Below are 14,613 nucleotides of genomic sequence, written 5' to 3' on the forward strand. Positions count from 1 at the left end.
TGTCAAATAAAAAGTCCTCTTCTATGGGGTCAGTGTGCATGTCCACATTGTGATATTTTGCTGCCCTATGTTTTAATTGATTGAAAAGAATGGTGTCGTTAGTAGGCGACGGTTTTGTAGGGTATGTGGAGGTGTCTGGGATGGGCTGTGGATCATATGGATCGTTTTGGTCATCCCATGGGTTGTCTTGTTCATCAGGATCTTGTGGCTCATCAAAATTGCCATGAGGATCTACTCCCATGTTCTCTTCCTCATCATACTGTGAATGTGTAGGAGAGTTAGGCACAAAAAGGCATATTAGGATAGAGAGGAGGAGGAGTAAAAGGTTTTGAGGGAGATGTCCCAAAGTCTTTTTTCTTTGGAGGAACAGGGGAAGGAGTGTCTGAGTCCAATGCTCTCTTTTTTCGATGATAAACTGTAACCTTTCCTGTTGCAGGGTCTATGTACAGTTTAGACTGTTCCTCACTCACAGGATCAGGATGGAAGAGTTCTTCCTCAACTGTCCGTGGCCTTGGCGCCGATGTTTTTGGCTTAGTGACTAGTCCGTGACTTTTTGGCTCGAGAGCCTTAGGTCGTGGAGCTCTTTCTGGTTCGACTGTTGTTTTAGGGTCGGAGACCTTTTTCAGTTCGACAACTTTGTCCTTGTCGACGTTTTTTGGTATTTTAACAGTCTGTTTTGGTCCGGCGACCTTTGGATCGACGACCAGTTTTGGATCGACCGGAGTCTTAGGTTCGATACGTTTGTCTTGTTTCTTGTGCTCGACGACCTTTTTCGGCTCGATGTTTTTGCTCGAGTCGACGGCCTTTTTTGTGTCGACGGGCTTTTTCTTCGAGTCGAGAATCTTCTTTGGATCAACGACCTTCTATGGCTGAGAGCTGTTTTCGGCTCTACAGGCTTCGGCTCGATAACTTTCTTGGGTTGGCCGACCTTTTGTTCGATAACCTTCTTCGGTTCGACGATGTTTGGGTGGACAACCGTCTTCGGGTCGACGACCTTCTTGGGGAGAGTGTTACTCGGGCCAGGTGTATCAGAAGGCTTAGTCTTTGGCTTCGGAGACGAGCCGGAAGGCGGGGCTTCTGAAGTAACTTGTCGATCTCGGCTAAGGCCGTTAGGCGATGCGTCGACCAGAGCCTTTTATTTTGGGATAAGCGGGGTCGGGGGCGGAGTACTCACTTTTTGCCCCGGCGTGATCTGGTCATCGGAGTCCAACTGGTCCTCAACGGTGACTATTTATAGATCCGAGTCTGCCGCTTCAGGGAGGTCGTGTTCGTCCTCAAAGATGTTCTCCGGTTCCGGTGCCTGCCGCTGCATCTCTTAATAATAATAATAATAATAATCCACATTTGTAAAGCGCACAATCACCCGTTAGGGTCTCTAGGCACTGGGGGCCGTCGGGAAGATTAAGCAAGCTATTGCCCAGAGTCACATGGTGCTGGGCTAATCTGCCGCCAGTGCCAGGGATCGAACCGTGATCCCCAGCTTCTGGGGTCAGTCGCCCTGGCCGCGGCGCCACACCTCTTCCTTGCCTAGCAGCCCGTCGATTCCGGATGGTTTTCGTCGAACGGAATTGGGCACACGCTGGGCAAGTTTGCTCGTTGTGGTCTGGCGACAAACACCTGTTGCATACTGTATGTTTGTCAGTATGCGGGAATTTTGCGTGGCATTGTGGGCACCTTTTGAACGGACTTCTTTCCATCAACAGCAGTCCCACGTGGCGTTGAAAAGGCCCAACAGCCCGCGTCGACGACCGGATCGAGATGGAAAGTTTGATCGAGTCAAGGAGTACCGAACAAGAACAATACCGTCGAGGTAGAAGGCCTTTTGGCCTTAGAAAGTAGGTTAGTTTCGATTCCGAAGTTGGATTATAGGAATAACATCAGACCCAATGGCGGGAAAAAACAATCTGAAGATGGAGAAGATGCCCATGCGCAGTGTAGTCCAGGAGAGGAGTCACCTATCTCGGGATACTTCGAAGACTCTTCTAGGACAACAAAGTGCAATCATCCGGACCCAACACTAGGCAGCGATCTATGCACAGATATGAATTCAGCAGCCCACATGCCTCGAACAAAACTGTACAAATAAACACAAGGCTGAAGAAAGGAAGCAGCAGCCAATGACTATATATGCAAGAAGTAGTCAGGAGAATTCAACATCATCTTCATTTCACCCCAGGATCCTACTACATTCGTACCATGGCTGTTACCCTAATCTATGAAGGAAAGGCCCAGTAGCCAATGTGTCCCTTCACTTACTTCACCATTGTCTTTGTCAATGGTATGAGACTCTTCAAGTATGCGGTCCACCTCCACATAGTCTGGATTGAATGGCTCCTCATCCTCCTGGAAGTAGTGCCGCATCTGTGCCATCTTGGTTTTGAAGCGCTTCAGTTTCTGGTGAATGCGTTTGTCCTTCTCCAGTTGTTCAATTGTGGCCCACTCACAGTGCAGGTATGAACTGAACAAAGCAGAAAGAGCCAGTTACCAGAAAACCATATTGAATTGATTGTGATTTTTGTAATGTGGCAAACAGATTGCCTTTGAAGTGTATGTATGGAGGAGAGAAAGAGGGAAAAGAATGAGAGAATGATTTTAAAACAGAGTCTTTCTGATAGATGCAGGGCAGGTACTAGCTGGGAGACTACAATATTCCTTCTGCACTACTTGAGCAATACAAAAATAAATGTATTAATAAATACATACAACAACAAAAAAGGAGAGAAACCTTCACCCTGCGCAAACCATATTATCACAAAATCTTCCTGAACTATGAAATATGTGGAAAATTGAGAACCAAACCAGAAGCCAAATGACAATCTCAGCATGGGAATGGAGAATGTCAACTCATTATGGATAAGCAGAAACAGAGGGGAAAGGGTGGAGGAGATTCCCCAAAGAGGTTGCGTAACAAAGATTCAATGTTTTCGCAAATTATGCAGCAGTTGCATACAAACAAAATCTTTACACAATGGAAAATTATTTGTAGCAATTCGGATAGTCTCCCACCCGTCTTCAAAACTGGATAGGAAATGGCTAATAAGGCAGAACCAGTAGTCCTAATTGTGACCGCAGGCAATTCCAGTCCATTTGGGAAGAGTACGCGCAGGACAACAGATTATATTAGAACAGAGTAGTGAACGTAGAAGGGTAGTGTTTAATAAGACCTATTAAGAGCAGTAGAGAACAGAATGGTTACTTACCAGTAGGAGTAGTTTTGCAGCTTGAAGAGTTTCTGGATTCAAATGCGGTGCATTATCCTGCCATCGAGTTGCTGGGTCTAGAATGCTGTGTTTTGCCCTTCTTTTGTTTCCTTTTGTTTTTAAACACTGCCTATGTTGACCATTTGGCTATAGGTCCCACTTTGACAACATCAGACGCAGCTTCAAGAATCCTTTGTACGTGGTAGCCATCTTCAGATTCTTTTTTGTTTCCTTCCTCCTACCCCTGTTGAAAAGTCCCTCATTCTGGGGAGGCGGGCGGGTCGGATGTGAATCCAGAAATACTTAAAGCGGCAAACCTGCTCCTTCTGGTAAGTAACCATTTCGTTTTGCAGTGTGAATCATTTCAGGGTTCACATGCTGTGCATTGACTTTGCAGCAGTTTTTCACGTTCCTTGGGAGGTTGTGCTATGATGAGATTGTGTTTGTAAACAGATAGTTTGGAACTCTGTCTCAACTGAGCTTTTTTGTTGGCCTGAAGGTCCACACAGTATTGTTTGGTAAAGGAGTGTGTAGATGACCAAATGACTGCTTTACATGTGTCCTCAATGGGAGATATTGAAGATGAATGAGAGTGTGGCTCCCTTTTTCCTTGTCGAATGAGTTCTAGGTCTTTCTTACAGTGCAACTCCCGCTGTTGCATGGCATCTCTGGACTGTCTGTACTATCCATCTTGCTATGTTTTTTTTTTTAGCTTACTGGCATCATGTAGGAAGCTGGCTCTGTATATACTATACCAAAGTAAGGTATTGTGTGCACAGATTCCAGTAGCTCCCCAAAGGCTTAGAGGTAAAAGTAGATAATACCTTACTATCTATTTGTGGTAGTGTGGGCGAGCAGTAAGGCTTTATCAGAGGGTAGTGTTAAGCATTTATTGTACACACTCAGGCACGAAATGTCACACACTCAAAGACTGAACTCGGACCAATTTTTTGGTATAAACATATTTTAGTTGTATTTTATTTTTAGACCCAAGCAGGAACTGGTGCAGAGAAGTAAAATATTACTTTACAATAATAATACAGTTGAATGCAATTGAATGAGGTTGGCTTTGTTGCAGGTAGGTCAAATGTTCAGAAACAGTTGAAATTACTTTGTAGTTACTTTGAGATTACTTTTTAATTACTTTTTCTAATCTATGTGATGTGCCTCAATATCACTCTGGGGAATTCCCTAGATAAAAGGCAAGTCAAACAATGTTCACAAAAACACAGTTTCTTATGTTTCCATACAAACACCCTCAAAACGTACAAGTTTTTCAAAGGAAAACACTCACTGCAATCCAATGGATGAAAATGAGGTTATCAGTTTGCAGGTAGGTAAACTGTCTTTGGGGTTCAGTTTCTATTGTTAAAACAAGGATTCCCCCCGGGGCAAGGATGCACTCAAAAAGCACCCCAGCGGCATTAGGGTGGCCGGGTGCAGAGTGCGGAGGTCAAATGTTATCCAATGGGGGATAGAGGGCCTCCTGTTTGTGGTTGCTCACGGGTATGGCACTTGAATGTGGAAGCAAAGCTCCTATGGTGTAGCTCAGGGCAAAGGGAGATCCAAGAACGCACATAAAATGAGCATTGGGTCGGTTGGGTGAAGGGTGCCGGATTGACGTCAGGAGCTCTGTTTTCAATGGGGAAGCTCGTCAGAACAAACACAGCAGACTCAGGCACGAAGATCTTCTGGAGGCGACCACCAGTTGGAGAGGTAAGTTGGGATGTCGAGGGATCCCGGAACACCGTCAGTTGGACACCCAAGGCTGTGGGGCATCGGGTGCAGGGGTGTCTTTTCTCAGGTTTTCCTTACTGTCTCCGTCGAGGTTAGGGGAGAATCCAGGTAGGGGCTGCAGGCGTCATCGGGAGATTTGATAGGTCAGGGATCAACAGATCTCAGGTCAGGATCACCAGGGACACGTCCTCCTGGTGTTGGACCACTCGAATTCGGGCCATGGTGGTCCGGTGCAGAGTGGTGCAGACTCGTGGATTTGGCCAGAGCCAGAGTCTGTTGGTAAGCAAATCTGGTGGTCATGGGAGACACAGTATTGATAGTGAAGGAAGTGCAGGTTCTCTGTGCTCTGGAGGGCTTCTGGCTGCAGGACACACCAGGATTCCGCTAGAGGAGGTCGGGGCAGGCCCACTTGGGGCCATGTCAGTTGGTGTCCTCTTCTTCATTGAGCACGCTCTTCATTTCTTCTCGTCTCAGGCAAGTTCGGGTTAACCCCTAAATACTAAAATTAGGGGCGTTTCATGTAGGTACAGGTCGAGATCAATGGGTCCCTTCCTTGGGGTGGGTACATCCGTATTATGCCACCCTCTAATGGGAGAAGGGCATAAGCCTCACTCTGGTTGGCCGACTCCCAACATCTACAAGATGGCGGGGACTAAGTTCTGTTTCGCCTCACTGCCTCCACCTGAAGGGTGGGGTTGGCACAGGTGGGCACACCTCTCCTCCCATCTTGTTTTTCCTTCAGATTCTCCCACCCAACCCGGTAAGATAGTTGCTCGGAGCTGCAAATGGCTGAGTCAGGTCACAAAAGCGGCCAGCCTTTGAAGCTACCCCTTCGTGGACCCTGCCCATAACTGGGGGAGTAGGCTTGGTACCTCTGCCCAGGATGTGCTTTGTTTCAAGGCCCCAGAGAGCGGGAGGCTCTTGACCCAAGGGTCGAGAAAAATGTCTGGGGGTGGCAGCTGGCGAGCAGCCAGGACACTAGAATTAGGTCGTTTTTCAGGGGGCATCTCCAAGATGCCCTCTGAGTGCATTAAATCCCACACTGGCATCAGTGTGGGTTTAATGTGCTGAGAAGTTTAATATCAACCTTTCCAGATTTCATTAAAGCCCTTATGGTGCAGTGGAGTTCGTAATGACAAACTCTCAGACCATATACTCTTCATGGCTTTACTCAACTTACTATGTCTAAGAATGGAATTAAAGGGTACAGGGGTCATGCACCTGTACTCTCCCCAGTGGTACAGTGCACCCAGCTAGAGGGGTGGCTTACCTATGCCAAGGCAGTGTATGGTAGGCTGGCACACAGGATGTGTTCCAGGTAGACCCTTCACTTTTCACAAACAAACACAGCCTGCAATGGAAGTGTGTGTGTGTTGAGGTACAGAGCGGAACAATATGTGCTGTAGTACTTAGAGGCCTTCTCTGGTCACAGTGCCCTTGGTACTCATGGTACCTTTACAAGGGACTTTCATGCACCAACAGTGTTGTCAATTGGGGTGTGCAACAGTACAGTTTTAAGGAAAGAGCTCACGCCCTGGGTACTTGATTGGCAGGGACCCAGGGCACATCAAGTCAAAGTGCATCAGAAATCGGGCAAAATGTGTGGTGGGGGTTACTGAAACAGAAACCCACTTTCCTAAACATCTCCTTAAAGGCATAAGTGAAGGAGACAAAATTGATTATTCTTTGATTGTACTGGTTTCCTGAATGTAGTACATCACTTCTTTTCGAACGTCTAAAGTGTGTACAGCCTTCTCTGCTCTGGAGTTTTGTTTTTGAGCAATGCTTATATTGGCTTGAAAGACAAAACGCTTTTGACAAAAAATGAGGGCTTGTGCAGCTCACTACCTCGTCCATATGAATTTGGAGGTATGGTTCTTGCATTTTGAGTGCATGCAGTTGACTGACCTGGCGCAGTAAGGTGATGGCCACCAAGAAGGCCGTTTTAGGGTTAGGGTATGCTGTGCATTGGTTCAAAGGAAGGTTGCATGAGCTGTGTGAGTATAATGTTCAGATTCCATGTATGTGTAGGAATTGATCTTGTTGGTATTGTTTTTCTCCTTCTAAGAATTTATTGACGACCATAGTTTGAAAGGAACGTTTGCCTTTTCCTTCCCTGGAGTATGGTACAATGGCTGCTAGGTGTATGATAATCCTTCATCAAGTAGATGGCGAGATATTCTAATATGGTTGCATCATGTGTCCAGTCGAGGTCAGGTGCATCTGCGACGTGCCACTGTTTGAACTATTTCCATCTTACATTGTATCACTGCCTTGTGGACGGTCTTCTGGCTTCCGCAAAACTTACGGTCTTTTCTGGGAAGAGTAGGTGGCCAAATACGAACTCGTCATGAGCTATGCTCAGTGTGTGCGGCTCTGGGAGGAGCACACATCCCCTCTGCGTTGTTAGTAAGTCTTTTGGTATTGGCAGAAACATCCTTTTATCCTGAGCTAGTTCCGTTAGATCTGAATACCAGTTCTGCCTTGTCCACTGCGGGAAGAATACAATTAGTGTCCTTGTTGTTAGTTTGCAATTTCTATTACTAGTGGAATTAGACAAATTGGTGGAAAGGAGTATGTGAATGTCCTGACCAATCGATCAACAGGGTCTAAACTTGAGCACGTTGGTTTTGGTATTTGGCTGCAAAGATGTGGCATTTAACGTTCGCCTGCGTTGTGAAGAGTTCTAGTGTTGGTGTTCTCCACTTCTTGATCATGTCCACCACTTCCTCCTTTAGCTCCTACTGGGAGAAGCTTGCCTGGATGCAGAGCTTTTCTGCCTAAGGTACTCCTGGTAGATGTATGGAGACTAGTGTGATATGTCTCTGAATAGCTCATGTCCATATCTCTGTGCCAGTGGACAGTATGTGGGATCTTGCCCTTTCGATTGTTGAAGTAGAACATAGTGGCTGTGTTCGCTGTTTGCACCAGCACTGTCATCCTCATCATTTGTGTCTGGAAGGCTTTCAGCAACAGAAGGATTATTTTACTTACCCTGTAGGCATCTGTTCTTGGCATGTAGTGCTGTAGTTTCATATGCTATGCATAGGTCTGCCATCTAGTGTTGGGATCGGATGATTACCAAGTTATTTTTTGGTCCAAGAGGTTTTCTTTGAGTCACATGGTTGTGACTTCTCCTCTTAGTAATACTGTGCTTGGTCATCAACGCCATCTTCGGAGTGCATTGCCGAAGGTAGGTGAGAATGTAAAAGTGATAAGCATAGCAATCTGATGGCCATGCGATAGTTTGATTTAAGTATATAAAGTATGTGAACTGCAACCTGCACTGAGTTGTTTTGGGGAGGAGGGATGGAGCATGTCAATCTACAGCACTACATGCCAAGAACAGAAGTAACCTAATCCGTTCAAGGCCTGTGTGCTGTAGATGCACATGCTGTGCATAGACTGTAAAGCAGTCCCTCTGCCAAGTCAGCGGTTGACTTGGGAGAGGGACCTTGGCCAACATTGGCTTGCTGGCATGCAAAGTCATCCGCACAATAATGCTTTGTAAATGTGTGGAGTGGGCCAGGTAGCTGCTTTGTGAATGCCAGCAATGGTAATGTTTCATAAAAAGCCATGGATGTTCCTACCTTCCTTGTGGAATGAGCTTTAGGCGAATCAGGAAAAAGTATTTTAGCTGTTCTTTAGCAAGTCTGGATGCATTTTATGATCCATCTTGAAATTCGTGATTTTGAAATGGCCTTTCCCTTAGGAGGTAGTGAAAAGGCAATAATTAATTGCTTTGCCTTTCTGAATGTTTTAGTTCTGTCAATGTAATAGATTAGTGCTCTTTTAACATATATTAAGTGGAATGCGCTCTCTGTAACAAACTGGTTGCAGGAAAATCACAGTTAATTTAATGTTTTGATTAATATGAAAACTAGAAATGACTTTTGGAAGCAACTTAGAATTTGTTCTGAGAACCACTTTGTTTTTATGTAGCTTGTATAAAAGTTCCTCAAGTGTTCAACACCTGAATTTCATGACCCTTCTAAGAAAAGTGATAGCAAATAAACAGGCATGTTTCCCTGATAAGTATTGCAATTGACAGGAGTGAGCAGTTGAAAAGGAAGACCCATGAGTCGTATTAATGCAATGTTGAAAATTCCACGCAGGTGCAGGAGGAAGCCTAGGAGGAATAGTTCTTTTGAGTCCCTCCATGAATGCTTTAATGACAGGAATCTTAAATACTGATAACTGCTGTCTATTCTGCAAATAAGGAGTGTTTGCACCCTTGCATTAGGAGGATTGATTTTCTGTTAACAGTTATGAACAAATCTTTTCCATTAATCCGCATAACATTGCTATGTGGTAGGTTTATGGAATTCCTTAAGAATGTCCATACATTCTTGTGGAAAGTTTAAAGATATTCAAATTCTAGACCTCAGGAGCCAAATTCAAAGGTTCCTTTCCTTGGGATTGGGGTGTCTTAGTGTCCCGTTGTTTTGTGAGAGAAGTTCCAGCTTGAGGTGAAGCGTCTCATGTAGAACCAGAGCTGGTGAGCCCATGTTGGCGCGATGAGTATCACTGTAAGAGGTGTTTGCAGTAGTTTCCTAACGACTAGTTGAAGAAGTGGGTGAGGCGGAAAAGCGTAGGCAAATCTCCCTGACCAACTAATCATAGGGCATGGTCCTTTGATGTGGTTTTGGCATTTTGCATTTCCTTTGGTTTCGAACAGATCTATTTGTGGAAAACCCCACCCTTGGAAGTATGGTAGAAGAACTGTGCTGTGGAGTTCCCATTCGGGAACTTGAAGCTGCAACCTGCTTAGAAGGTCCGCAACTTGGTTGCTTGTCTCCAGGACATGTTCTGCTAGGAGATTAATGTTGTGGTGTATTGCTATGCTCCATATTTTCTGTGCTGAGATAATTGGAGAGAATGTGTCCACTTCCTGGTTTTTTTTTTTTATATATAATGCATAGTTATCATATTGTCTGTTATAATTAGGAGACATTTGGGTAGTAGGTGAGCTAGGTGAAAAGCTTGCAGTTCTAGGTGGCTAATATGGAGGTCCGTGTGTTTGGAATCCCATACTCCCTGGATTGTGAGGTTCTGGAGATGAGCTCTCCAACCTGTAAGGGAAGCATCTGCTGTGAAAACTATCTTTGGAACTGGATCTAGAAACAACCGCCCATTGGATACATTTTGTGGATTCTACCATTGAAGAGATTGGTGTGTGCGGCTGTCTACCAACACTCGATCATGAAGTTAACCCAGTGATTGAGTCAATTGATGACAGAGACCTTCTTGGAGAGGTCTCATGTGAAATCTGGCATGTGGGACTATGGAGATACATAATGCCACCATGCCCAAAAGCCGTTGAATTGTTTTAGCAGGGATATAATTATCTGTTTAAAACTGTTAAAATAATGATATGTTGTTAATTCTGTCTGGATTTGGGTAGGAAAGTGCTGAATGTGTGTTGAGCATGGCTCCTAGATATGGCTGTATGATATGAGGTTGTAGATTTGAAATTTGAAGATTGGTGTAGAAGAGTTAGGGTTTGTCGAGTATTGTGGTTGAGTAGGTTTCGACAGCTTCCTTTTATTAACCAGTCATCTAGATATTGAAACATATGCATGCTGTGCCTTCAAAGATGAGATGCTACTACTGGGTATTTTAATAGACGACCAGTTAACCTGGAAAAGGGCGATGGCGAGCAGGAAATTACTTTTTCAGAGAGCGACCTCGGCTCTCGTTTCCTTCTCCAGAAAATTGGGCAAACCAGCTCCATCTGAACTGCTTAAAATCTACCAAGCAAAGTGCCACAGCATCGCAACTTATGGAGCGGGTGTGTCTGGGGTTATATAAATACTGAAGACCTGCAAAAAATACAAAATGGCTTCACAAAATATTTACTGGCACTCCCACAGAGTGCGCCAATATGCGGTTGCCATGTGGAGCTTGGTATTGACTATCTTTCGGATAACATCAAATGTCAACCAATTCTCCTATGGCACCGTATTTGGACTAAGCCACAATGTCACTTAACCCGTGCACTGATCTCTGATTGTTTAAAAATGCCGCCCTGGAAGCAAATCCCATGGTTAATGTAAGTTGTCAATTTTTTGAAGGACCTGAACCTCATCCATTACTTTACTGATCCACCTTCTCTAGTTGAAATAACTAGAAAAGAACTAAATAATCAATGTCTTAATCACCTGCGAGAATTGCGTCTCTCCTGTGAAGTACATAAGCCAGCAAACGTCCAAGTATTGATGGTTCAGGTGTCCCCTGGTATCCAGCCCTACCTTACATTTTTTATATCGAATCACGAAAAATACCTATTAACAAGGTTCCGTTTTAATTTGTTTTCTCGTCTTGTTACCTTTCCAACAGTATCAAATTGGTCTCATGATCTAATCAATTGCCCGTGCGATCATGTCTCCCCTCAAACGACTATCCACGTTGTTTTATTTTGTCGTTACTACGACCAAGCACGCAAACGTTGGATCATTCCACTGTTGCGTCAAATGGGGTTGAGGACATGTCGTCCAGCCATGCTAGCACTTCAACAGCTTGACTCTCAATATGTGGCAAAGAATGTAGCGCTGTTTTTGAAATAATGTTTAATGGTTCGTAAAACTATGGTGATAATGTCTAACTGAATTCCTGTTCTTTCGATCCAATTTTGCACATACTCTTTTAAACTTGTAATATAATAATGTGTTTTTATGCAAATGTATTTAATTTTCTATGATGTACTTTTTATGATTATCAAAATGATTAATCGAATAAAAGATTTTGAACTGAACTACTACTGCTAGACATTTTGTTAATACCCTGGGTGCGGTGGCAATCCCAAAGGGAAGAACTTTGAACTGATAATGGCTGCCCTGAAATTGAAACCTGAGATACTCTCTGTGTGCAGGATGGATTGTTATGTGAAAATGTCCAGGCTGGTCATGAAATCTCCCTTTTGTAGCAATGGAATTATTTCCTGAAGTAGGACCTTATGGAAGTGTTCTGTTATAATATAATGATTTAGTGGTCTTAGATATCTCTATCTCAGACCAATAAATCACCTTCCTTATCGTGTGGATAAGGAAGTATAGCAAGTATACCCCTGTTCCTTGAAATTGTATTTGAAATGGTTCTACTGCTCAGTGTTACAGCATACAAATGATGGACGGAAAGCTGACAATGCAAACATTCTCCCCCAGCCAAAAGATCTGGGTTAAATCCATTGTTCTTTTGCCCACTAAGCCACCCCAGTTTGCACCCAGCCATATGCAAATCAGTCTTGACCCTGTGCCTCATGGGAACAATCCAGACCCAACTGCCAGGCCAGGTCCTCCCTGGACCGGAAACAAGCGTCCTGGGACCGGTTTCAGGGTATGTCACCCTTCTTCAGCCAGGCTAGCTTAAATCCAGTGGCACAGTGCGCAAGGGACCCACGTCTGGGCATACCCATCCCACTTAGGGTGAAAAGTGTTCTAGTATCCCCATGGGAACAGTCCAGACCGAACTGCCAGGCCAGGTCCTAGGATGCTTGTTTCCAGTCCAGGGGGGACCTGGCTTGGCAGTTCGGGCTGGACTGTTCCCATGAGGCACAGGGCCAAGACTGATTTGCATATGACTGGGTTCAAACTTGAATGGCACGGTGAGCAAAAAAACGATGGATTTAAGCCCAGAACTCTGTACCGGGGTGAATGTATGACATTGTTCTGCATTCTGTCCATCAACTGTTGTTTATTTCTTTTTGTAACCGCTGTCATTTCCTGTTGAAGGAGAATTTGATGTGGCAGTGACAGTGTATTTTGCAAGCTGGGATATTTGGAGGAGTTTTAAGTAGTTCCAGACAACAGTCATGTTGGATAATGTCCAACATTCGTCGATCGGAGTTCCAGACTGGTGGAAAGTCATGAAGACAACCCAGACAGGAGTTAAGTGGTCTGGAGAATTGTAAGTAAGTCATTGTTTATTGTTAATGTTTGAGGTGCAGGTATTATTTCCTCAACCTCTTCCTTAAAATGGTTTCCTCTATAGTAACCTCTATAAAATGGTTTTGTACTAGAGGTTTGTACCTTATTTTTATATACTGCCCCAATGTCAGAGGAGTCAGATCTTCCCCTTGCTTATAGCTAAGCCTCCAAAAGGACCCACAATATGTGGTTGTTTGTAAAGCCCCAATAGATTTTGCGACTTCTGTGTCCTCTTTCATTATTTCTAGGGCTGAGTCCTCCTGAAGTTCGAAAAGGTGTTCATTCTCAAATGGAAGATTGCCTGCTGTACATATGGTTTGAATCCAGATACACGAAGCCATGCGTGTTCACACAATAAGATGCTAGTATTTATCTCCCTAGCAACGGTATCAGCTGCTTCTAAGGCACATTTTATGGCGATATCATTTTTCCTTAGTTTACAATTTCCTCTCCTTTTTTTGTGTTCCGCTGGAAGGTATTGGAGAAGCCCCACCAATTCATCGCAATGGGCCGTATCTTGTCCAGCTAATACAGCCTGGATGTTAGCTCTGAGCCAATGATTGGATGATTGGGCAGCTACTAGTTTTCCAGAAGCATCTATTAATTTAGATTGCTTGTCTAGAGGTGGCACCTCTCCTGATGTTTGGGAGTTGTCCCTTTTCATGCATTAGACATGACTAACTTAACTGACCTCTAATGTTAATAGGATCTGAAGTCTTTAAACATGCCCTCTATGTGGGGTATCATACCTTTCAAAAGTGGTAGATATTGTGGCCCCCTTTGAGTGTTAGATAGGGTTTCAAAAAGAAAGTCCACTTCTATTGTATCTTTATGGAAGAGAACCTGATAGTAAGCTGCTACCCTTGCCATGAGATCTTGATACACAGGAGCGTCATCAGGTGGTGATGGATGTGTGGGATAGAGATCAGGGTCTGTATCCCCTTGAGGATCGGTATTATAATCATCCCAAGCATTCCCTGGGTGCATGTCTTGTGGTATATCCTACTCATCTATTATGGGTGAGTGAAGAGATGTGTTACCAGACTCCGATGGTGTTGGTGAGTGAGGTGGTGAGCAAAGGGCTTGTTGCAGCATCCTTTTTCTTTTGAGGTTGCAGAGAAGCGCCTAAAACCTCCGGGAAACGTCATTGTTTCTTTGAAGAATGGGCTTTTGTTGACTGAAAAACTATTTTCTAAATTCCAGGTTGAATCTGGAGTGTTTATTTGCTTTGGGTTGAGTCTTTCTTGCTTTACATTGAGAATCGGCTTCGATGGAGTTTTCGATCAGAAAGTAAAACACTTCGGTGGAGGGAGTTCGACTTAGGCGGAGCTGCTGTCAGATCCGAAATAACCAGTTTTTGTTTCGGTCCCAATACCAATGGTCAAGACGTTGTAAGGGCAAATGTGCACAAGGTGGTGGCCCCTGCTGTAGGCCAAATTTTCGGAGTGGAGCCAAGGGAGGGACTTGCGATTCCTTCTTTCAGTGCGCAGCATGGCCTTTTTGCACTGGCAGACTATGAGCAGTTTTTTCAGTCGAGACAGATTTGGGCTTTGGATCAGGGGTAGCAGTACTCACTGTCTGATGCTTTTGTGCTGGCTGAAGGGTGGCTGAATCCAGATCAGATTGAGACTCTGAATCAAGAATAGAGAGGGAATCCTTTTGTGCCGCTGAAGTTTCCTCGTCTTCGTCCTGTTGCCGGCCGAAGATGTCCGGATCATCGTCTGCTTGCCTGAGCTGCATTTCTTGACATC

General features: G+C 44.5%; 1 protein-coding gene across 1 annotated transcript in view; it reads right to left on the bottom strand.

The window, feature by feature from the left end:
- Nucleotides 1-14,613, bottom strand: part of LOC144755671 (chromodomain-helicase-DNA-binding protein 8-like) — a 1,307,007-nt gene that overhangs the window by 1,140,997 nt on the left and 151,397 nt on the right. The window contains 1 exon segment of the mRNA XM_078644841.1: nt 2,257-2,458. Within this exon segment, the coding sequence (XP_078500967.1) occupies nt 2,257-2,458 (202 nt within the window).

This window comes from Lissotriton helveticus, chromosome 5_1 (assembly GCF_964261635.1).
Source record: "Lissotriton helveticus chromosome 5_1, aLisHel1.1, whole genome shotgun sequence".
Classification (NCBI taxonomy): Eukaryota; Metazoa; Chordata; class Amphibia; order Caudata; family Salamandridae; genus Lissotriton; species Lissotriton helveticus.